General features: G+C 35.7%; 1 protein-coding gene across 1 annotated transcript; it reads left to right on the forward strand.

The window, feature by feature from the left end:
- LOC131685762 (serotriflin-like) lies at positions 1 to 26,245 on the forward strand. Its single transcript, XM_058969700.1, has 7 exons — positions 1 to 583; positions 7,083 to 7,195; positions 14,026 to 14,162; positions 23,497 to 23,642; positions 24,873 to 25,073; positions 25,471 to 25,560; positions 25,792 to 26,245. Exons 2-7 carry the CDS (start codon positions 7,120 to 7,122, stop codon positions 25,952 to 25,954), a joined length of 813 nt encoding a protein of 270 aa, XP_058825683.1. The 5' UTR covers positions 1 to 583; positions 7,083 to 7,119; the 3' UTR covers positions 25,955 to 26,245.
- The last annotated feature ends 565 nt before the right edge of the window (positions 26,246 to 26,810 follow it).

Consider the following 26,810-nt stretch of genomic DNA (forward strand, 5'->3'; position numbering starts at 1 on the left):
TTTTTTTCGTCACCGATCCAAAGCTCCGATCATTGGTTCCAGTCCAGAGGCGCAGCAGGCTGAACTCAGAGACAGACAACCTAGCTCTGTTGGTTGGTAGGTGACGAACTACTGTCCGAGTTCTCTGACTACGCAAAGTCTGCGAAGATCAAATGCGTCTGCCAGCTGGCCATCAGAGAATGACAGGCTTAAAGAACACCGATTAAGTTGTCGGTGATTTACAGCCTAGTTCCACGAGTTCTTCTGTGTTTGTTTTGAAGTGTGACCTGTTTTATGTGGAATATATTCATAAATGTCTGTTTCCAAACATGTAAAAAGTGGTGAAATTTTTCTTTAATAGTCATACTGAACTCAATTAGTGATATTTTAGCTGAAAGTGGTCACCAAAGTGAAATCTCCTCCGGGTACATTGAACAGTAAACCGAAAGTAGTGCGTACAGTATGTGGAAAGAAGGATAATTTGTTATCCATATGTCTAAACACTTTGCAGCACGAGACTCATTAAATGTTTGTAAGAATCAACATGCAACATTGAGTTGAACGTTAACGATATTGCACTGAACGAGAAAAATTTACCATCGAGGTACGTTAATTACGAAAATGTCTGTGCTAAAATATCATCTGGCCATTCTGATTTATGACAGTGCAGTGTAACATCACCTATAAATTATCCTAATTTAGTGCATCACTGAGATAGGCAGAATTAGCTTTCAATTTCCTATTTTAGTGACAGCGTATTCACACGATGGAGGTGCGTTGTGGTTTCAATTCAAATTCCCACCTGTAGATGACGTAGTGCACAGTTACAAATGAAGATTTCAATAATCGAATATTCTACGATATTCGTACTATTAATTATATTATTAGACGGCAATTGATAATTTTATTTTTCCATGATTTATTTTTTACTGAATTCTATAAAGTCGAAGCGAGTTTCAGAATTGTAACTTATCAATCACGGACTGATCGATGTATATTTTTTATTTTATTTTCTTTTTGTTTATATTGTTTTGTTTGCATTACATTTCTAATTTGATATATTGGATGTTCATCTACAAGTGGTGAATTATTATTAATATACAATATGCTTTCGCAGTTTTAAATCTACTTGTCATGTGAATAAGTATAAAGATAACTAATCGTTGCAATTGGTGATTGCAACGATTTTTGCCGGAAATTGCTTATAATACTGTTCGTCATTATTTCTAATGTTTCTATGTTTGCTGGTCTGTGAAACTCGTTTGTGCTAAACCAAGTAGGACGCTTCAAAATCATTTTCAGAATTTTGTTTCGAATCCTTTTAAGAGTTTTCTTCCTTCCCTATAGAACTGCCGGTTTGAATATTTGTTTATAAATTAATAGTTTGTTCTTTATGCAGAGTCTAGAATTCCTGTTTATAATTTTAAATATTTATTGCATTTTGTGTGCTTCTTAAAAGTAAGTTTTTTGTCGTAAATCAATTCCAAGTATTTAACTTGATCTGACCCTGTTAACCATTAAATTTAATAATATAGTTATGATTTGGTTTAAGAGAAGAAGTTCTTGGTTTATGCGGTAACACAATCGATTGTGTTTTTACCGCATTAGTGGAAATTTTTTAGGTGATCCTTGAAAATATTCATAGCTTTGTTGCAGTCGACTGCAGATAATTTGAAGACTCTTACCTGTGGCAGAGATGCTAGTATCATCCCAGAAAAGTGACTCTTTTAGCCTGCGGGTAGATTTGGAAGATCAGAGGTAAAAATATTATATAGGATTGGAGCGACGCTTGACCCTTGAGAGACGCCTGCGTTAACAGTAGAGTGCTCTGGTTTAGATAATTTTGAATTATCTTTATTATGTAAATCGAATTAGGTAATTAATCTCTTGTACCAAACATTGTCGAAAGCGTTCAATGTCTAGAAGAGAAACTACGGCTCTTTGAGATATTTTCCTTTATCATGTTAGTTACGCTAACAAATTAAAGAGTAGTTATTCCAAACTGCTTTGGAATAAGAATACAATTGTCATTGATATGTGACATTGTTCAAGTTAGAAGGATTTTTTAAACAATTTACTAATAGAATAGAGTAAACTCATTGGTCGATAACTAGAAACTATCTGGCTTCAGAATAGGAATAACCTTGGCATTTTTCTATCTTTCAATAAAGTATGCTAATTCAAAACCATTGTTGAATATTTTAACCAAGTGTGCCAAGGCGATTTCAGGAAGTTTTTTGAGCAAAATGTTAAAATTCCATCGTAATCTGGGGCAATCATATTTTTTCATGTTTTCTATGATGGATTCGATCTCATCACAGTTTGTTTCAATTTCGTCTACAGACAATTCTTGATTTGAACATTTTCGTATTTTTGTAAGACTTCGTTTTCAATACCCACTTATTTCCCTTACCTCACCGCCATCCTCTAAATGAGGGATATAATTTCTGAATAAAGCATTATAGTCGTTTTTTAAATATGCTTTTGCATAGAAGAGAAAGCTTGTGACAAAGGGTTATATCTGGATTTGATAGTATTTGCTTTACAGGTTCACATGAATGAATATGGCTTTGTCTGCGGAAATTTGCGGATTAAAAATTTTAGACCAAAATGTTGCTTTTTTGGAAAAAAAAATTCCATAACTCAACAGATGTAAGAGATAGAAATAAATTTTCGTCACAAAAATGTGTATATTCTTATGGTGGACAACATCTTAGAACATTACGAAATTCCAAAAATCATTAGGAAACATTATTTTGAAAAAAGTGATTTTGTGAGATGTATCATAGAAAACTCCATAAATGTCTATTAAAGTTCACAGATAGGCTTATGGTCTCTACAGTAGAGTTGTTTTTTATCGTGTTTTCTACAACTTCACAGAATAAAGTTTTTTTTATTTTCATGAATGATCACTCAAAAATTCATATCTCAGCTTCAGGGGTATTAATCAACAAACTCATACCTCTATAAAATGGGAATTGTTTTATGTACAACTTTTCTGAAGACACCATAGTCCAAAAATCGACTTTTCGAGATCAAAACATTTTCGATCACGTTTTTATTTATTTGGAAACACTGTGCAACGGTCGAAGCGTTTATGCGTTACAAAACGTAATGTTCGCTAAAATTTATCTGACTGAACAGCCGAATAAACTCTCCAATTTAATAAATTTAATAGATTATTCTAACTCATTATTAAACCCACCTAGTTTGACAATCTTCTATCATGAAGGTAGAATTTAGCATTGCAGTCATGATTTGAAACATTGATTGCTGCAAAAATAAATCAATTTTTCTTCCATAATACTACCTAGATCCATTGCACAGTGGTCCGAATCCAGAATTTAGGATGACAAAAACATTGGTGACTAAACTACCGGCTCTAGAGATTTCATGTCTTCGGAACAAATAATATATGTCAATTGAGGCATCTTTTGAGGTGGGTGACATTAGGGTGGTCCTTATTGTTTGTACGATCTGAAAATTATTTTCGAAATAAGAAGAGATAGAACTATGAAGTGTTCCGCAAAATTGTAGTACAACCTTTTTCAAGCAACTTTGCTGAGGACGTCATATTTGTAACTTTAATGGTTTTAATTTTACAGCTATTAAAATGTTGTGTGATAGGGTATCCCTAAGAAAATCAGTTTTTTCGTTATAACTTTTTAAATAATTTTTTTCTGTCAATAGCGTCTTCACAAAACTTTTAGAGCTTATTGAGACAAATATTATTTATATAGACATATTTGAGATAGCTCATTTAGTTCAAAAGTTATGAGCATTTTTAGCAAAAAACACAACCTTTTCAAATGTTGATATCTTAAAATGGAGCAAGTGAAATTGATCTCTTCTTTTTGCATTCGAAAGATCACAATTGATAGTATGTTTTATGAAAAAATCTCAGAGGTCATTTTTGTTTAACTCATTTTATTTTAGTTTGAATATTGAGAATATTACTACTATTTGTAGCATTAAAAGTGAAACGGTCGGCAACTAGCAATCTAGCAACTATTTTGAAAATAAGATCAGATATTTAATACAAAATCTCAAATAAAACTGCCCTAGTGTGGCAAAGGGCCCACTGAGTTGTTATTTCTCATGTAGTCGTGTATCAAGCCATCTGAACAGCGGAGAACGTAGTGTGATGTTTGGCTAGCCATCCTAGTCACACATATTTTAATTTACACTATCAACTTTGTTAGCTATTTTCGGAAAATTTATGAATAAGAGAAACGAAAGAGGTTAAAATCGAAAAACAGATAGGTATTCTAAAGTTAATCATTCGTAAACTTCGAACGGAAAGCTAGAGCTAGGCAGGATCATATGGGCATGATCGAAAGGAAATGTTAAGAATCGGTGGTCGATGACGACGTTTTGAGAAGGAAACACCAAAGTGGCGTGTTGGAAAGACGACAAATCGTTAAAGAAAAGATCGAGCCTTCGAATTAATGAGCCATTACCCAGTGGAGGCAATTCCAATGATGGCAACGCGACAAGAAAAGTTTTTGATGAATGGAGTTTGTGAGATCACGGGTTTGAATGCAGATTTATTGGAACGATTAGGTATCATTCTCGCCGTTATCAATAGCAAAGCAAAAATAAACTCCCAAGTTTTTGCAGGCTATTTGGAAGCAACGAGAATGATTTACGATCACGAGTACGGTTGGTTCCTCTATCTCCAACCCTTCATAAATTTTTGGTACTTGGTTCGTCTATCGTCAAGCATGCTTTTCTTCCTGATGGTAGCGTAAATATGTTCCATGTTGATGTCCGAATCTTTTTCAAAAACGAAAATATCAAAAAACCTACACAATACTCTTGTTCAACATTAATTTTTACGTAAGAAATAACTCACTTGATGTTTTTTACGTTGATTAAAAGTAATGTACTGAGGACGAAAGACAATTCGTTTCCGCAGAACAACACGCGAAAACATAAACGACGTCGTAACTAATACAGCTGCTTCACGGCAACAGCCGAAATGATAGTCGTCAACGATGCTCTCTACCGTGTGTCTAATTCACGCAACACGAGCTACCTCTGCAATAACATTGCAAAGATACTGCCCTACAATTATTGTACACCCGTACCTATTTGACCCCATTCTACTCCATGTATTTCTATGGTTTTCTCGAAACTTGCGGATAGACTTATTCCTCGTTTCTAAAGCCTTTTCACTGAGGCATTAGAAACGAGGAATAAGTCTATCCGCAAGTTTCGAGAAAACCATTCAAGAAAATTTAGCAGCGTTGCCAATATTAAAGATGTTTTAAAAAAATTGCTGCTTACTTCGGACCCTATAATCTTGTTGAAAAATAGGTCAAATAATGTTCCAGATTTCTAGACCTTCCGGATGCTACCCGGATCTTGAATACTCGTGACAAATTAACAGCATACATGGGCCTTTCGCCGCACCTAAGCAGGGTGCTGGGAAGGTTTCCCGATTCCCAAATGGATTCTACCAAAGCTGTGACTAAAATAATAATTCAGCGGACTCTTCGCCACATTATGACGTAGTGCTGGAAAGGTTTTCCGCGGCTCAGGCGGAACGAAATACTTCGGAAACAACTCAGCGGGCCCTTCGCCACACTCGAGAGGTTTTATTTGAGATGTTGTTTATCTATCTGATCTTATTTTAAAAATAGTTGCTAGGTTACACTGACCGTTTTACTTTTAATGCTACAAATAGTAGTAATATTCTCAATATTCAAACTAAAATAAAATGAGTTAAACAAAAATGACCTCTGAGATTTTTTCATAAAACATACTATCAATTGTGATCTTTCGAATGCAAAAAGAAGAAATCAATTTCACTTGCTCCATTTTAAGATATCAACATTTGAAAAGGTTGTGTTTTTTTGCTAAAAATGCTCATAACTTTTCAACTAAATGAGCTATCTCAAATATGTCTATATAAGTAATATTCGTCTCAATAAGCTCTAAAAGTTTTGTGAAGACGCCCTTGACGGAAAAAAAATATTTAAAAAGTTATAACGAAAAAACTGATTTTGTTAGGGATACCCTATCACACAACATTTTAATAGCTGTAAAATTAAAACCATTAAAGTTACAAATATGACGTCCTCAGCAAAGTTACTTGAAAAAGGTTATACTACAATTTTGCGGAACACTTCATTGTTCTATCTCTTCTTATTTCGAAAACAATTTTCAGATCGTACAAACAATAAGGACCACCCTAATGTCACTCATCTCAAAAGATACCCCAATTGACACAGATTATTTGTTCTGAAGACATGAAATCTCTAGAACCAGTAGTTTAGTCACAAATGTTTTTGTCATCCTAAATTCTGGATTCGGACCACTGTGCATTGGAGCAAAGGAAACGTTGTGTGGAGATAAAATTGGAGGTGTTACTTATCACTGACAGACGTCGGTTCTCACGGTAATGAGAGACAAGTCTGTCTTTGCCAGGAGACTTGCTGGTGGACTTGAGTGATTCGTAGTAATGCTGCCTAAGTTCGTCCCCCATCAGCAGAAGACAAAAGTTAAGACTGTAAGGTATTAAGCCTGTTCTAATGATCCTGCCACTTCTAATTTTCCGATCTGTATTACGCTATTCCCTGAATCAATATAATACGGTATTCCACCAAATTTCGGAATTCGATACAATATGTAATGACTATTAATCGGCTGATAAACCCGCAAGCGCAGTTTCGCTCATCTCTTCAATCCATTTGGCTTAACTTGATCCGTATATCTTTCATTAGTTAATAAGTGTGTGATAATTCAGTCTTTACTCCGTTGGAAGGCAAGGCACCACTGCTTCACCACCTAACGATAGTAGATATTTTTAATTGCCCATTAAAAATAATTTATTGGGACACTTGAGCGATTTTTTTTCCTTCTTTCTCTTGCCACGCTCTCTGTCCCCATCACACGAGCGATGTATGTACGCGGCAAGACATGCGTGAAATAAGAATAAACAAACCAAATGGTGGTAACCATGACGTCGCGTTTTGCAGTGCAATAGACACATGTCACAAGGATGGTAACGATGTTTAATTTGTCATAATCATTTACATTTAATGTAAACTTAAAAATACATAGTACTTGATCACTGCATTCTCTTGTTTGCATTACAGGTTTCTTTCCGTTCCAGTTTCAAAAATATAATAAAAGATGGTCAAATTCAGTTGCTTAGTCACGCTGCTAATACTTAGCTTGGACATGTCACACAGTTGGCGATTCGATCGACGTAAGTTTATAGTATCGATGTTAATAGCGTTTTCGTTTTTTTTGGTGCTACACCGGTGTAGTGCTAAAAAGGGATAGGCTGATTACACCCAAGTTTGAATGAGTGTAGCAACGACTACACCAGTGTAGTGCATTGTAAAAAAAGAAAATGTGATAAAATTGTGTTCCTTTTCTTACCAATTCTATATTTTCAACTACTATCATCACACATTCCTACTAACATATAGGCCAACATGTCATTGTCATTTTTATACATATTCCACACGGATATTCGAACGCAGTTGAGATTGATGTGCAGTATGCGCCATAAAAATGCCATATTCTTCGTAACACGTAAGTTTTTATTTAAGGAATATTGATCCAACCCACGAGAAGCCCAAAAAACTGATTCAAAATCGTTCAACATGGGTCTAATTATGGATGTCTGTTGAACGGTCATTTGGACGTCGTCCAACGTTGGTCCAACGTTAGTCCAACGAACGTTCTTCATTAGACGATTTTGAAACCAACCATTGAAATCGATAATTTCTCGACAAACTTATGATCTTGAACCGTAGTTCACAATCAACGGTACCACTCGGACACTCAGGTTGCATTTAGTGTTAAAATTTCCTCATAGTTTTTAGTCACTCGAACCGTCATTTATTCCAACTATATGTAACTGTGCATTTTTCTTTTCTCTTACTGCTTGAGAAATATCTCGGAATAACGTTAGTTTAAATATGTCAAATAAATGGACCGAGCAGAACTGTTTACAAAAAAATACAAAATATTTTAAAAGGTTTGCATATTCGAACACTGGGAGCGCTGCTAACACCAAATTTATGTCGCCTGTTTCTAAATGGCCTAGCTATTCGAAATAAATATTTGCTTGTCATCACCATGGTACCATAGAACAATATTACAAACATGACGGCATATATCGAATGAATCAAAAATCAATTGTCCTAGAGTACTTATTTGAGTGAAACCTATAGAAACTTCATTTAAGATTGAACCAACCTTATATCGTAAGGTATCGGAATTCAACCAACCTCCAGTGTCAACATCTCTTAATTCTTATTTTGGAAATATCGACTCCAACAGGAAAGTTGAGGTGGTCTCGAGGGATGAGCTGTATTTTCTTAATTTCTTAATCTACATTTCGTGGAACGAGGAAAGAGATATCAATTAAAAGATGGGCTCGGCCGAGTAGACCATCCGAAAATTTTAATAAAAAGTGTTGTGATCCTTTTCCTTGGCGGTGAGGCATTAGTTACCTTATCTGTCGCAGCTTAGGGGACATTCAGTCTGCCTTCTCTCGCGTCATCATCGGTACTGCTTTCTTGCAGTTCACGGTCCGAAGCTCTTATTTGTTTCTTGTGCTTACTGGTCGCTGTTGTAAATCCGTCTTCATTAGTATTTGCTTCTTTATTGGTGATGTTAGTTGTTGGTTTGGGAACGGTTGTCGTGGTCCTTGTCCCTTCATGATTGGGTAATTGGGTCGTTGTTTTTGGTTTGTCTGTAAGTGTCGGTGGCTGCTTGTTCGAGTTGACTGTAGTAGATGAGTTTTGAATAATTGTTTCTGTGCATGTTTGTACAGTGGTGCTGTCTGAATACAGTAGTGGGCTGTCTGAATACAGAATTGGCATGTAGGGGTCTGCCCGGAATGAGTGTTGTTTGCTTATAGGTTACGCCATCCTTCGGTGATTTGCATTCGATACCGTCATCGGGGGTTACTTTACGTACATTGCGCTCAAGAACTACGATCATGCAACTTCAAATTTGAAACTGCTTGATGTTTTACATATGGCAGAAGCATCTCCAAAGACAGTAAAAAGAACTTTTGGGAAATTAAGATTGAATATGGAATATAATTTTTTTTTCGGAAGTCATGTTAACTTCTTGATTTATTGTTAAGGATTATGCTCGCTAGTTATGTGTAAATGTAAATGAATGTCGTGTAATAATAAAAGGGTGTGTTCAGAAACTGCGTAACATGCATCCAGTAACCTTGTTTTGTAAAGTTAATAAGTCCTTCAGCTTCAATGAAAAATAGCAAGCCGAGAAAAATCGCTGTTCTAGATATACTTTTTCATTGAGCCTTATGAGTTAGACAACCTTGTTTTAGTATTTTTCTAAAACTAGTTTGAATTGTGTTCCGGAGTCCAAAGGCCTTTTCGTCATATATCGAACGTACTGTTCTATTTGATGGGTAGGTCAGGTAGGTCGTATTGATGAGATATCCATTTCCAACATACTGAGGAGCTTTTTTTGTTTAGTAAGGTTTAAGATCATTCACCTGCATTGCAGAACTATTCCCCGATGCTCTTTCTGTCATTCCACAACGAACTGCTTCAATACACATAGTTTAAATACTTTTAGAAACTATAATGTTTTTATATATATTTGCACCATTGTAACTACACTACTCAGCTTGCAATAAAATATTACACTATTCCAAGAGAATTTAAGTTCCAATGTTTTTTGCGCATATGTTATGTTTCAGTTTCATCGCTTACTAAGATTACTTACAAGCATTCTCTTAAACCTATATTAATTTTTTCACTCGTTTAGAGCCAGCGAATAATACTATGTTTTGGTTTTGTCAAAATATTATCTTAAATTTTACCTAAAAACTCAAACAGAAGTTTTTTATTTTGGCGTAAAGTAGCCCCCGTGGCGTAAAGTTACTCCCGATGACGGTAGTCATGTAAAAAGGTATTGGTTTAGTCAGTCGCATCTTCACAATATGAACGCAGTTGGGAATACCAGTGAAAAAAAACTTCTCCGTATAGCGAAACAAATTCGTTTGATGTAATCTTCCTTAATGCGCGGTGCCAGATTATGGATACGAACGTCCATACATGGGGTTCTTGATTCTGATGTTATTAAATTCGACCTCGTGTTGCATGTTGCTCTTTGTAATAAAGTTCTAAACGTAATCAAAACACAGTTTTTGACGTGATGTAGCTGAATACACATAACCTTTGCGAGGTTAAGCTCCATTTTAACTTTAACTAGTTGTTCCACCTCCTAAACTATGGGTTTAACACGAGTTTTATCAACGTCGATCGAAACTGTGTTTCCTTTGGCAGACTCATTTCACTGCGCAGCTGGGGGTACCGATACAAGACTGTTTGTGCACTGGATATTAGGGTGGCACGAGGATGTATGAAAAAAATTGAATACCGCAGAACCAAGTTAGAAAAAATTGTAATTCTTCAACGAACTCCTACGCCCAATCTGAATCAAATCTGTTGGAGCATGTTTTAGCACAAATGATTCTAAGTTTGTATGGAGTTTACTATGAGAAAATAATACATTTTCATTAAATTCATAAATATGCCGCCAGGTGCACCTGAAAAATATATTGTATGCTACATTCTATAGATTCAGTCAAGTAGAACAACTTCTTCTAAAGACAGTTCATAGCTATGACAACTGGTTCATAAGTTAATGCAAAATTAAAATTTCGTTGTCCTGAAGGTTATGAAGAGACAGTACACTCTGGCTACCCGGCGATCTGAACCTTCAATCAAGTGAACCTTGACGTATTTGTTGTGATCACCAGTTTTACCGTTGGTGCAAAGCGGAAATATAGTCCAGATGGTATCGTCCGAAAGATGTGATCTAAAGGACTTGGGATCGAATTGTGTAATAGAATTATTTTTATGTATTTTTTTGTACAATAATATACATTGAGCAAATTAAAATTGAAACGAGCCAGAAGCGGGCAAGATTCCCGTTATTTTGAAACTCAACCGATGTTCACCACATCCCTGTGGAGCTGGAACTGGAACTGCTATAGAGCGCCCCGTAAACTTAAGGTTAATTGAGTAAGCCGGGCAATATCTGCCACTATACGCCAGCAAGAGTGTTTCCGGCCATGAAGCCCGATTTGAATTCAACCAAAGCTTAACGAATCATCCAGGGATTAAGATTGGAGTAGCTTCGTGAATATAACGTTAGAAAATAAATTTACTAAAATAAAACAACACTCAGAAATAACGGTTACGATCTCCCTTATTACTTCATTTGAAACTAACAATTCTACATAATAACGTTCCCGCTTTACAGGCAGCAAAAAAAAATTAAATATTAAAATTAAGAACCGAACTCATGTTATTCAGACTGTCTATGACGCTCGCAGCTGAACTATGAAACCGCCTATGTTGATAGCTGCCTAATTCGGTTTATGACTAGCAAATCACGGTTAACTTGATTGAAGTATTAGCCAGAGTATCCAGATAAATTCACGATGTAGACAATTAAGCACAGTATAAAGAATAACTTTTGAACCAGAAGTAACAGCCTATTACACTCTTCGGGGAAGTTGTACACGGTACTCGTATCTACCAAAATTAGCATAGAATTTATTTTTAGAATACATAGGAACGTGTCTACGAAATATTAAATGATGTGGATCGTTTATCCATGTTAAATCACATACAAACTTTAAACCACTTGTGCTAAAATATAGTGCAACCTATCAAATCAACATATGTCGTGGTTGAATGAGGTCGTGTAGCGAGTAGTTTTAAATCGGTTCTACTGAATTCTAAAATTTGTGCCACCCTACTGGATATAGAACAAAGCGCTGGCTTGCTTTACTGGTATCTATAGCGTAGCGATTTTTTGCTTCTGCTTTTTGCGAGATCAAAAGATGGATTGATCTATACCTTGTTGTCTACTTAAACGAAGATTACACCCGCCTCAAAGAGTTTCTTGTGTTACTGTGTGGAAGAGAAACTTTCATTATTATAATTCGATTAAAAAATCATGAGGATTTTAAAACTCAACTTGATGCTGTGATGCTGCAGATAATGATTACTCAGGTTGTTATCGATTTGATAATTTTAAAAGTTTAAAATTCAGAATAAAACCCGAAAATTGCCTTTGATATGCAATAGAAAATTGTTTCTGCAAGCGGAGAAAGCAAAGCGAAAAATCATTGAGATGGTGAAATTTTCTTGTTGATAACAAAACAAGTATTTAATTTGATGTTTTGCCACAGAAATTTAAACAATAAAATCAAAACAAAATTTAAAATCTTATTTCACAATAATAACTTAAAATCAAATTTAACATTTATTAAAATTATGACATCAAAATATAATGTCGTTTTTCTGTAGTTCTGATGTTTTATTTTGCTCGGGAAGTAGCACGATTGTATATTAACACTACTGAAATTAAATTGATTTTGTATTATCAACAGACCTACTATAGCAAAATCTTCCACCCATCGTATTCTGACCAGCTGAAACAAAATACAAAGTGAACGACAACTAGCACCCTTTCTATCTAGTGTGCATTGTTTCAAGAACAAAGGAAATATAGTATTTACTCTTGCCATTATGGTTGCCAAGTTGTCAAGAGCTGGTGACGACCCCTTCAACGTGATCTTTTACTCCGAATTTGTTTCTAAACAACCGAATCTTCGTAAGGGTGAATATTTTCTGATTGTGAAAGTGAAACATAGACTTATGGAAGGCGACTAATGGTGTTCTTGTGATGAGGATGCGGGACGAAAGACCTATTTTCTACTTGACCATAAAATTCAAAACTCACGGAACTACTATTAAAAAAACTACGTTATACACCCATGAAGAGCAGAATCCTATGTGCAAGTACTGTATCCAGACGGTAGACCATGGAGAATCTTGTGCGGAAGATAGTGAGGATAATGCATCACAACCGATTACCCACTCATCCACGGCACACCAATCCAAAACACAAGCTTCAATACTATGATCTGAACTAGAAACGATTGCCAACTTTGGTGCGGCTATTCAGGTCATAACGTCAACAACAAATGCATCATCAAGTACCTCAACTTCAACAGCCAGTACTATTAGTGATGTAGTAGGCGACTAAACAAATGTTTTCCTATCGCGAAAGAAGCACAATCAAAAGCTGTGTGCTCGAGATCCGACGGATGCTCATTAATATTTGTTTTCATTTATTTTTATTTTTATTTTTATTTTTATTTACATATTGTAAATATATGAAGGACTTGCGCCTTCGTTAAGTCATTGCAATGAGCAATCCCAAATAAACGAATTATAAAAAATTCGCCACTCCCTTAATATGAACCGTGTTAAAAATTCAGTTTCCAATTTCGACGCTTCTAAATTCACTAAGTTTTTAAATCGTGACTAAGATATATTTTGTCAAAATGGTGTGCCTCGCGTGTGTCTGCTGGCGGGAGCCGCTATACCATATGCGATTAGCATCAAAACCTAATGACAAAATTCACTTTGGACGAAAATTCTAAATGACTCAAGAAATAGTGTTTCAATTTTCATTTTTTTGTCGCGCATATTGTCGGTATGATTTCTAGACAATCTACTGCTTGTTAGATTTGATCAAGATTCTATCACATACAAGAAGGAACAATCTAACAAAAATGATAATCGTGTGTGGGAAAATGTCTGACAAGCGGTGTTTTGAACTGGTCATTTGTTTTCTTTTCGCAGCGTGGCAGAGCTGTGATCAAAATGAATTTATCACTTAGCGAAAAAGAAAGCCAGTAGGCAAATTTTGTGCTAAAGGTGTTTAGTGTTGCCCAGCGTATTTTCCATCGAACTCTTCCTCCTAATCATTTTTCTATCCAACACTATTTTCGCTTTATTAAATAACAATGATTGCTTCATCACCTAACAATTTGTAATAGTTTTAAAATGCTAATAATAGACTAATTAGTCGACTTACATCAAACCGAAACTTTCGAGGATCATTATCATTTTCCGATCTCGTTCTCTGACCCCCTCTCGATTCCCGTCTGACGACGAATCGCTACCGATGGCGTGACGCTTGGATCATCATCATCATCCGCCGGGTGTTTGTTAGTGCCCAGACTGTATGGAGACAGACTGCCAACGAAAGTGATATCACCGCGGGCGCGCAAAGTTCAACGGCGGATCGTGGTGCTGCATGATTTTTTCCGCACGAAAGTGATTCCACCGGCTTCCAATATGTTGAGCATGGTGAGTATGATATGAAGAAGAACTGGTTTTGATCTTGCGGTTTGTTTTAGTTTCGCTGTTAGGGTATAGATATATGTGTATTCATTTCTGGGATCAAATTTATTAGTTGCGAGAGGTGATCTTCGTCGCACATCTGCATAAACAAGTGCAAGTGTGAATGGCGAGCGGAAAGATGAACGGCTTTTTGGATGACCCGAATGTCAGAAGATTTTGCACCTCAGAATCAGTAGCAGCTGTTTGTTTTAGGATGCGAATCTCGGGTTTTCACCCTCGTTATTGTGCGAAAAAAATATCTTACCACTTTGTTGTGCAGATTTTGTTTTACGACCAGCAAGCACTTAATCACTACACAGGCGTTGACATTCGCGGTGGTCATTATTTCATATGGTACGATGGAAGTGGTCTGACCAAGTGGATTTTCCATTTTGAGAGAACATCGGAAGAAATTGATGAGGCCACATGGTGACAGCGTCAACCGAAAGGTGTTTGTTTATTGACGATTTGTCAGATAGTTAACTTAAACTGAGACACATTTTTCATTCATCGAAAGCATATGGCGGGGAATCGTTTGCTATAAATAAACACGAAGGATAATTGGTGGATTATTGGTATTTTGTCATTGACAATTGCGTGGGATTCATATTTGTTTTTTTTTGCTAACAGGGTCTAAACGGCGAATTTATAGATCAATCAAAAGCTTGCACTGCAATGCTATAACGAAATTGTGGGTAGGATTTACCACTAATAAACACGTTTTCGGATTGACACTATATTTCACAAAGGCTTACTGAATCAGTAACAAGTGTTCTTGAAACTAATCTTAACACTTCGTTTGTTTTTTTCGGAATAGAGGATTACTTTATTGATTTTGTAGGTTATTCTCGATAAATCGATGGCGATGAAAAACGAAAGATATAAACACTGAAGAATGTATAGACATTCTATCACTTGTAACCTTGGAATGGAAAATTAGACTAGGTCTAGGAAGGTTCATATGGACATGAACGAAAGATTTGAAGAACGCTTGGTCGTCTGCTTGCTTGGAGATGGATGCCCTGAGTGTGATAGCATGGTCAGAAAGCAAGCACAATTTATCTTTATACATTGCAACCGACACCGCAGCAGATTGTTAGTTATCAGTGCAGTATCCGACCTATTATAATACTACCATTTAATTACTTCGAGGGTGTCCTCGTTGAATTATCCACCTTATTGTTATATTTCATTCATCGCAAAATTATTTAGGTAATATTGCAACTGATTTCTGTATCTTTTTCGTACATTGAAGGATGACTTGGAAAGGTTATTTTCCCTCACTTAAGGATACGAAGCGTTGTCTTCCTCCTCACGGAAACAAATCTATTCATAAATTCATAATAAAATACGATTTCATAAAGTGAATCGTTTACAACAATTGTGACTAAGCTCCTGAAGTAATGAATCCTCATATTCTTGATACTATTTATATTTTTACAAAACTAGTTCACGTCAATAAAATACATATTATCACTTTCAAATGTTTGTTTGTGATCATGGCTATTAATGTTTCTGATGTCGTATAACGATTTACGAACCTAATGATTTACCAAAAAGTGATTTCATGATTTATTAAGTAGGTTTGTAAAGCGCAGTACAATTTTCCTGGACGGATTTCTTTTTTTAAGATTTTAGTTCATAATTTACACATTACAGGTTTTAATCAAACCGTGCAAACAAGTGCGTTAGATCCAGACAAGCACGAAATTGATACACGCCAATAATCCACTACATACTAGTAGCCTCAATGTCGAGGGGCGACAGGGAGGGAATGAATGTCTCATCCAGGGGGCGCCCAGAGACCTTAAACATCTTAAATCGCGTGCTTGTCAGATTTTTTTCTTTTATTCTACGGAACTTCTATACCTACTAACAAATATCCTCCTCCCGTGATACTTGTGGAGTGCGCAGTAGTATATACGGCCTCTAGCAAAAGCAAGTATCGGAGTAGCATTCCTTCCCTTTCCTTCCGCGATCTACGTTCTGGTCTTGCAGGCGCCGGCATTGATCAATAAACACTAGGATTACCAGGAGTTGCACATTGAAAGATGTTTTGCTAGTTCCAAGCATAATATCTATTTATTCCCTGTGCAACTTCAGCTAGTCCAGATCGATAACGGAGTAGCAGCCAGGGCTGGTCGCACAAGCTCAGGATCAAGCTCATAATTTACACATTACAGGTTTTAACCCTTAGGTCATTTGCCTCTTTTTTCGGGTTAGAAAAAAATCTAACCTTATGTATGGGTTGGGAATCAAACCCAGGTGAGCATACACTAATTTGTATTGAACATATCGATTAAAAGAGCTAAAAATTAAACAATGGTCATAATTTCATAAGATTACTGGCGATTTTCGTAATTAATTTGTGCATTATCGCAAAATTTTATATGAGACGTAAAGTTTTGATTTCAGAAGTTTTGTCACGATTTTTGTTTGTTTTTTGTGTTATCGTGATATGCTCTTCATGAGTTTACTATCGGATTTTCCCACAAAGTACCATGACTCAAATTTAGGGTTTCAGGAGCTTATTCAAAATTTTCGTAGTTTTTCTGTGTGTTACTGGCTGGGGTCCACTAGGAGGCTGATAACCGTTCATTATCTTTCTCCGGACAAAATCAGCCTAGAGGCAGTGCGGCATCCGGTGGGTTAAAGTATCTCAATCAAGAATAGATCCACTGGGTTCCTGCTCCCATGTCGTAAGAGGCGACTGAAAATAGGAGTCCTCTTCACAGAGAGATGATTAAATGAATGGTAGGACAAAAATGTACCAGTCGCATACGGAGTGTCGTGGATCTTACCCTTGATGTGTTAAGAGGTTACACCACTGTACTACCCATGATCGCATAGTTGTCCCGTTTTCTATGGGATTTCCTATCATTATGGGACAGATATGCGATCATGGGCAGTGTAGAACTCGACAAAATAGGCATATTTTGGGAATTTTTCTTGACACAATAAAGAGGAGAATCGAAATATGGTAAAATAGGATGTTTTGTTGAAGGACAAGGAAATGCGCAAAAAACATGATTACGATGGACCATCCGCTCACGGCGGAGGGTTGACTAGCACTGACGATTTTTATTTTAAGAAACATTTACATTTTATCCTTAACATAATAATGGTAAATTTATAGCCCATACGCGCATACTTTGTTGTTCGCATATGGTACACTATATACGATGGTATAGAACAGAAATCACAGTTGTAAGACTAGCTCACATATCTGTGAAATCGATTTAATACTAGAGGACGGTGGGGAGTTGTGAACCATGGGGAGTTGTGAACACCGTCAATTCCCGCTAAGCTATAGATGATAAAAATGTGGTAACTACTGTTAAATATTTCTACTTTCATGACGTCACTTTCTCATTAGCAAATGTTGCATTAACTCATGTTCTTTATGTTTAGGTAACTAGCGACTAAGTATATCAACCAAAAAGTTTTTTTACTCGGTTTTATTTGTGGTATGTGGAGTCCCGTTATGTAACTGTTTTCAAAGTAAATTAGTGCAAAACATTCCTTGGGTAATTGGCTTTCATCAACAACAAAAAATTGGAAGAACCTTTAGTGTGTCGATGGAAATACGTTTTTTTCGAAGATATGTAAAGTGGGGAGTTGTGAACCACCCTTAGTGGGGAGTTGCGAACCGTACATTTCAGTGGGTTATAGTATTTTTTAAGTAGAACAGTATCGTAATTCGAAAATCAAGGATGAATCATACATGTTATGATATAAAAATGTTCAATTTTATGAGAAGAACAGGATTCTGCCACAATTTTAATTTCCCCGTGCCACAACCACGAATTCAAGTGGCTTGGCGCGAATCATATTGTCGCCGACTCATTACGAATCAGATCACTTTTCCATCTCATCTTAAGTTTAGAAATATCTTAAAGTTTATCTTCTATAGTCCTAATTAAAATAAATCACAAAAATATTTCATTTCTTCTATTTTTTGCGATGGTTCACAACTCCCCACCAAACTAAATATGCCGATTCCCCGCATTGTCATATCTCAAACAAGACAATGATTTTTTTGAATTGCTTAAGCCTGCGGATGTATTAAGGTGTCCTTAACAAATACCAGGTCTAATATTGAAAATCGACCAATATTTATGGTAGTTATGCTCCGAAAACGAAACTATGTTCACAACTCTTCACCGTCCCCTACTTTAGTCGGATTGCATTTACGTTGACGTTTCGGCCCGAACAGTCGTTCTTGAAGCTGAGTGCTGCTCACATACTTGCTGTGTGCACGAATGTATATTGTTGAGCGTAATTTTGTCGAAAATTTCACTGAAAGTGTCATGTCTCTACATTGAAAGTTGACCGAGCAATAAGTAATCAAGAGAAGAATGATACATTGTGGTCGTATAATTTAAAAATAAGTGGAATCAATTATTAACTTTCGTTTTAGAGTTATGGTGACTTCGGAAAAGTTGCTCTATGGCACCTAGCGCTTTATTTGGTTGAAGCATACTAGTTCGGAATTCAGTCGCTAGGGCAGCACTGGTATCAACTTTTTAATAAAGCTAGATAGAAATGGGGTGTCTTCGAGAAAGTTGTAGGTCCTATCATTTTAAATATATCTTCTGAAGATGCAAACTTTATAGGTCCTTTATGTTTTGAGATAGAGCATGTTTTTGGTTAACACTTTTTTTACAGATAATGTTTCCAAAAATGCGCTATATTTCAAAACTTGTAGGACCAACAATGATAGTATCTTCAGAAGATATACTTATAGTTACCTGATTGTCAATACAACATTGTCGTAAACATCATCTTTCTCTCTCGTTCCATTAAGAACCGGAAGTTGTTATTGACGTAGGACTACGTCTTTGTTTTCGATATAGAGGTGCACGTTGCAAATTCTACAAAAATGGCATGTAACGAAAAGTGGTCCAATTTTAAACGCATATAATTTGGCCATCTCACGATAAATTGTCAAATTTTTTGCGCATGTCGCTCCGAAATACTTCTAAGAATAGATTCTAATAGATAAGATTTTTGATATCATGGCATTAAAAATTTAAATAATTAACAACCTAGTCAAAATATCGCGCATTTACACACAGAAGATAGCGCTTCCCTAGTCCAGCACGACAGATTTGTGTACCTAGCGCGCTACGCTTATATGAATGACGTCATCATCGACTATTTAAACGGACGGATTTCGCCGAAGCAGCTCAATCACCTGTTGAGCGGCAGGTGAAGCAGATCACTGCACTGTGTGCTTTTACAGCCAGTGTAGCTGAGTTAGAAGTCCGTTACACTGCCTGTGGAGGTACGCTACCCAGTGAATGCGAATGAGCTTGTCCGTATGCTATCTTTTGTGTTGTGCTCGTTTCCAGCACATTTTTATGTATAATTATTCGTACACAAAATAGTTTGCACATGCGAGCTCCATTTGCAAACACGGTTAACATAGTGTCGTGGTATTAGTTGTCTCTTTCATTTTGCTTTGTGTGCTTGGGTTTAATGTTTGAGGCGAATGTGTAGGTAGATAGATCTAATTTATTACTAAATTGCACAACGAAAGTTCGATCAATTCATAGATTCATTTCCACTCAGCCTATAGTACTTTGATTCTACTAATAGGTACATACTACAAAGCCTATTTATGAATGAATACACTGCCACTTGAAAAACCGTTGCAAAAACGCATCTCGTGCATATATAAAATTGTTTTCGATTCTTATATATTTATAGTTTCGATATATGATTAAGACCACTGCATTCGCTATATTTGTATGCGTACTTTAGGAAAGTTATAATAATGGCAAAATATAACTAGAATGCTTGGTCTATACATGAAATGTGATTATATTGTCTAAAATTTGATTTTTCTTCACTGGTCCGTGTTTTTTACCACACACAATCGAAAAGGTTTTACAAGCTAATCTTATTCTATAAAGATTTAGTTCCAGATATTAGTTCGGTCACAGTTTTCTGTACTTTCTTCAGATCTTCTTAAATAACTTTAATCGGATTCGATCACCTACAACAAATGAAATGACCTGATAGCCAAGAAGGTTTGGTTCAATATGTAATATTCGATGTTGATTGGTTGTGATTAAACCATACGTAAGAAATATGTTTGATTTATTATTACTATAAATGTACTAAAAAATAAATATTTTACATTAAGTAGTATAGTCCTACGTCTACAGCTCGTGCAACCCCATAGGGCTGCCCCTTGTAGTTTTTTGATTTTCAAAATGGCATCCGACATCGTTTTCCGTCATATACTCGTCAACACTATTTCGAAAATACTTATATTGCTAAGATTATAGAGAATGAATCTAAGCCGGAAGTCGCCATCTTTGAGTCCAAAATGGCTTCAGGCATCCATTTTTATGGTGAACTCATCAACGCCATTCTGAAAATACTGAAATTTTAATAGTAATCACTATTACATATGCTAAATTGTATACAACTTTATACGGTACTGCTCGTACCCAAATTTCTCTACGAGTTTGGTTCGTAAACAAAGAGTTCATTATTATGAATATAGTATTTTTACGGCATCGACGACCGATCTCTGGAATTTCTGGCTGAAAAAGCTGAATTATAAACTAAACTATGGCTTCCAAAATGACACGGCGAAAGTTAATAAACCTAAATCCGTTTAAGACGAATTTCAATGGCAATATCTTGTTCTGTTATCTCAAAATCCCCTCGGAGTGTTAATATATCCGCTCATCAAGAAGTGTCTTTTATTCCCTGGAGAGTGAAGAATTCTTCAGTATTGTGTATCTTCTCTATGTCGTTATTTTCCTTATCTCGAACTCTACCACTTCAGAAAAATGATGAAACAACAAATCAAAGCTAGGCACAAATCTCAGATCAACATGGGTAACGTGCTATTTGGGCCAATCACTACTGATTCCCGAACCCAATAAATATGTCCGTAAAACATGTGTTCTTCATGCTGATATGACTGCCGTAAATTTGAAATGGTTTATAATCCTTTCGTGAATTGTCAATTATCAATTCTCAATTGCCATATATGATTCAACATCCACGATTCCACTCAGACAAGACCAAGCGTATTCCCCACGCACATATAATTTCCTATGTATTGGTTCTCTCCTTTGCAAAATAGTTTACTCAATTCAAAGCAATGTCCGTTTGATTGTCGTCACCCAGCGGATTAGGGTTCTCTTACAATGCCATCAAGTCAACGAGTATTTAAATTCCACAAGACAAAAAATGTGCAATTTAATAAAGTGAAAACTATTGCTTATTTGCAATAGTATAAATTGGAAAAATTAGTCACATAAACAAGGTGTTTTATTTTCAAAGATATTACTGTTGACGAATCACTATGAAGAATAAGTAATAATGGACGTCGACGTAAATAGTTCATAACCGCCATTCATTTCCAATTTCATAATAACCATATCGTTTAAATTTATACGCTAAACTTCTTTATCATATGGTTTATTTGAATGCGTTCAATAATTGTTTTAAAAACCACTTTAATCACTACACTACTACTGTGTCTATGTGACCAGTAGAAAACGGTAGAAATTTGATTTTCAGGTTAGGGACCATGTATAACTAACGTAGCATTTTGGGGGGTATGAGGGTATACCAAATCTGTGATGAAGTGTGACGAGGGAAGAGTAGAGTCAGAAGTTGTGCGACGTAGCATTAAATTTTTTGACGGGCATCAAACCACACTGATTACAGAAAACAAATTAATGTTCCTCTAGTCCTAAGAGAAATAAATTCAAATTTACGCAAGCTACTTTTCACGCGAATTTTCATATGGTAAGGTTTTCGATTCGGAACTTCAAGCTCTCCAAAAAACAATCAAAATTTGGTAAATTAGTTGAACGCATGCTTAGAATCATTGGCAGCTGCAGGGCTGCGAACTGAGACAACTTTTCTTCAAGCTCCATGACACAAAAATTCTGAATAAAACTATTAGTTAATTTTTTTCATCCACCGGCCAGGTTGTGTGGGGGGTTGTCAAATGCTATCTTATATGAAAGGGGGGGGGGGTTAGAAATTTGTGACAAAATGCTACGAGGGGTCAGGGAGGGTTCGAAAATCGTCGAAAACTACTACGTCATTTGAGCATGGCACCTTGTCCAACTAGTCGGGGTTACTTAGGTCAACAGAATATTACCGAAAACGAATTTGAAATTTCACTGACTGAACAGCTCTTTATAACGTTTAGTCATTCTTTTGTGAAGAATTGGTAACTAAATTGTTCAATTAGTTGGAGTACCAGGCAGTTTTGATTTAGTTTTTTATTTGAATATATATGCGAATATTTACAATGCATCTACGTACTACTGACATTTGAAAATTGTTTTACATTATACAAATTCATATTAAAAATTGTGAACATAGCTATTTAATTTATTTCATCGTTAGACATGTCATTATTAATATGCTAAAAGTCATCTGTATGATGAAACAACTATTCGCTTTCCATGTTATTCCATTTCATATGCAAATCATGTACACTTTCCAGTTTTGGGAGAATGTTCTTCAATCAGCTATGTTAGATGATCTCACACATCAGCTTGTTGTCAATCTTTTTCATATGTTGAACAGCTTGTCGAAATCGAGTAAACATGAGCTTGAAGTGTGCTTAAAATGATATAAACACGTATATTTGCATAATTCAGGTGTCAGTTTATTCTCACATTTGTCTAGTCTGATTTCCTGAGTAAAATAGTGCTGATGGAGGTGGGGTTTATGTTGATTTCGGTTAAAAACTAGATTTCCTCATCAAACAAGATTTTCGCTGCATTTAAATCTAATTTGGTTTATATTGAAGCGGCCAAATTTTGGTATTCAGTGAAATTTGATGTACGATCTCTAACGACAACACAAAATATTGAAGATATCAGAAATTTATATGATTCGATCCCTTGATGCCACATACAATCTGTGCGGTTTTAATTACTGTGAAATATAAAAAAGGATCATTTTACACTTGTGTAAAAAATATGAGGGCTTAAAATTAGCACTTTTGACATGTTTCCAAAAAATTCGGAAATCCCTTCGGGGTCCGATTTAGTTAGAATCTGATTCTGAGCAGGTAATTCAAAACTAGATAAATTATTCCGTATAACCTTAAACAAAAAAATAGTTCAGGTTAATGTCGATTATGTTATCCTACATCTTAAAAAAATAGCTTGAGCCGATTATTTTGTCCACGTAAAATATGCATGATTGAATAAAAGTATTTATTATTAAAGATGATTGTGAATTCCACACTGACAGTTCTTCTGAGTTATCTACTGATCGAATATAATTATTGATAACCGTCTTTCAGAAGTGGCACAACGGGGCGGCACGATCAGCACAAAAGTGGGCGGATCAATGTCGGCTACTTACACACGATAGTCCAAAGGGGCGCTGGATTGGTGATTATGGAGCTTGTGGACAAAACATCTTTGTCTCAACCCACAAAGTACCCTGGTAAGCTGCAATCATACACACTAAGAAAAAAAATGTTATTATATTTCACTATAGTAGGTTGCTATTGTGATTTGAAATAAACTATTGAACTTTTTATTGAATCTTATTTCATTATTGAACAGAAAGACTAACATTGTTTTTGTGAATAAACTTAAATCGTTTAAATATCATTCTGCAGCAGAGTGAATTTTTTCATGAAAAATACTCGTTAATTTACATATTTACCCTTCGTAGAAGCAACCCAAAATTTTGTTTATAAAAGTTATTAGCTTTTTTGACAAGTTAATATGAAATTCAATATTAATTCTTCAAAAGGGCTAGACTTTTTTCGCTAATTATTCCGCTGCCGAGTTGAATTTCATGAAAAATACACACGAATCAACATCTTTACCCTTGGTAGAATCAATTTCAAATGTTTTCTGTGTTGAAATTATAACAAATTAAGAGAAATCAGCAAAACAAAAGTTTGTTTACAAATCTTATTAGCGCTATTCAAAAGTTGATTACAGTTTTTAAATTAGTTTATTATGATTACATGTTATAAGATTTTCAATTTTACAAACAAATTAATGTTTGAGTTTTTTTTAACCAAAAACATGTTTTAAGAGGCTGGCCCTAAGTTATTCTGTGTTCAATTTTCATAGGCTAAATAGGTATCAGGACTAGTGATGTCTGATTTTTGCAATTAATCGATTATCCGTTAATCGAATATTTTTTGAGAGCTTGATTAATCCATTCGAATGATTTAATCTATTAAAATCAATAATCGATTACTTAGTAAATCCTAGTTTGTCAACCAAAAAAAAGGTCACTCGACACATTTTGAAAAATTTGGAGAAGTCTGGTCATATTTTTTTGCTCTGCGACTTTCGTTTTCAATGCCACTTCATTAATTATGCTCTCGATTAATTGATAGCAGCTACTCGATTTGCTCGATTATACCGAAAGCTTGTAATCGATTATTGGTTTTTCGATTATTTTAGACATTAATCGACTATTTGCATTAATCGAGTAAAAAAAGACATCACTAATCTGGACGCTGATCGTCGACCGGTTGACGCCTACGAGATAGGTTCAATCGTGGATTGACTGGTTTCTCAAATCGTTAAATTTCTGACATAGAACAGACCTACCTTATCTAATCCGAAAGCCCAATGAAAGCAGATGCTTAGTAGTTTGTGTCATATCTAATAGATCTGTGTATTTTCATCTTCCGGTATTTACATACAGGTTGTTTGCACTTCGAACGTGGTTCTTGGAGCGACAGAACTTTACATACGGATCGCATAAAAACGATTTGATAGCAGTGGGACACTACACGCAGATGGTGTGGGCGGCCACCCATAAAGTTGGATGTGGACTGTCGAAATGTGCCGGCGGAGGTCCACGAGGCAAACCATATTTCAACTATGTGTGTAATTATTGTCCGATGTACGTATGAAACTTATATTGTTTGTGCTTAATGAGGATATGCATTGAATGAGTACTCTTCATTATATTACATAAAGTAAGTCAAACAGAATTAGATCAAATCATCTGAAATCGTACCACTAAACGTTTAGATGCACAATATTTAAATGCTTTGTTTCTATTGTGATAATCAGTCGAAAAGTAAAAAATCGGAGATTTGACTAATACACAATATAAGATTTACACTTTGAGTACATATAAACATCACTTGGCTGAGTCAAGCTAACACATTTAGCCGTTCAAAACAAAGAAAATTTAAAATTTATGAGTTTCTCACTGTGCATACTTTTTAATATTTAAAACTTAAACTCCAATCGATTACCCTAAAATACTGATTTATATTATTTGTTTTTTGCAGCGGGAATCATGAAGATAAGTTAGGTATACCTTACAAACGAGGTAAACCGTGCCATGCTTGCTCTCAGCATTGTCACTCCAGAAAGATCAAGTAAGTTTTTGAGTCAAGTTCGATTACATTGCGATGTCCAAAAGCAGTCATATTATTAAATTGAAAACAGATCTCGCTGTAGCCATTATAATCTTTCTTAAAGTCAATTAGCAGTGATCTATTCAAGAAATGCTGTTTTATTTGAACAGTTCAAGCTCAGTTAAATTCCAACTGATTTCCACGAAACCGATTAGAGTTTCTTAATCGATTCTATGTTTTCCTCCTTTGTAGATTGTGTACCAACACATGCAGCTCGGCGGACCTATGGGCAAACTGTCGAGAACTGTACAAAACGTGGCCCGGTTGGCTGTGCAACACGGTTACACCGGAGGGCCTGGAGCGACAGAGGAACTGTATGGCTACCTGCACCTGCCAGGGAATGATTCATGATTGATTGAAAAGCTATCGATTTCATGGAAGTAGCTTCATTCTGTACCGTGCCATAGGTGTAGAGTTGATTGGATTACAATTATTTTGGAGCGTAATATTTCCAATGTATAGCAGTACGTCGTATTGATTCAAAGTCCTGACGATAGAAATAATAAATCTCACTTGAAAAACCATTCAGCAGTTTGCTGCAGACATAGCAGAAAGACGCTCTATAGGGGAGACCGGGGCTAGTTGGCGGTTTTTCAGTTTCAATTTTTTACCATTTTGAGTTAGGTAGGTCGTGTAAAATAGAACGCGGGGGTACACTGGTGGAAACATCTATGAATTTTATCATAGTGTTTGTTGCAATATTTTTATTTTTATAGACAAAAGTATATGACGCGGAAATCCCGCCAACTTACCCCAGCCTCGAGGTAAGTTGGTGGTATGTATGTGTTCGCTAGAAAACAAGCACTCGAATTGAAATTTAATTACTTCAAGGGTCCTTATGGAATGTGCTGAATGTTTTTTCAATAAAATCTTAACCTTAACCAACATTTGCCACTATATTTCTATATTATATTTTTTTATATTACTATATTATATTTTTTTAACTTCTACGCGTACTGCCCATTAAAGCATAAGAGTCCCACATGGATTTTTGTCGAAAATGAGTTATCTGTTGGATAGTATTCTGTATCACCACTGAATTATGATGCACAAATAAGATTACCAGGTTTGTTTAGAAAATATCGAAAAAATACCAAAACATATTTGTCCCATCCATAAGGCTCAATGAAAATGTAAATCTTCAACAGCGTTTTTCTCGGCTTGCTGTTTTCCAATATGGTACTCTTGTACTTTTATGGACAACGTACTCC

This window comes from Topomyia yanbarensis, chromosome 2 (genome assembly GCF_030247195.1).
Source record: "Topomyia yanbarensis strain Yona2022 chromosome 2, ASM3024719v1, whole genome shotgun sequence".
In the NCBI taxonomy this organism is placed as follows: Eukaryota; Metazoa; Arthropoda; class Insecta; order Diptera; family Culicidae; genus Topomyia; species Topomyia yanbarensis.

What these genes read in the sequence shown, in the direction of transcription:
- LOC131685762 (XM_058969700.1), top strand. Translation starts at nt 7,120, where the DNA reads ATGGTCAAATTCAGTTGCTTAGTCACGCTGCTAATACTTAGCTTGGAC. An exon ending in CAGTTGGCGATTCGATCGAC is followed by an intron (nt 7,196 to 14,025) that starts GTAAGTTTATAG and finishes GGTGTTTGTTAG; the next exon opens with TGCCCAGACTGTATGGAGAC. An exon ending in TCAACCCACAAAGTACCCTG is followed by an intron (nt 23,643 to 24,872) that starts GTAAGCTGCAAT and finishes ATTTACATACAG; the next exon opens with GTTGTTTGCACTTCGAACGT.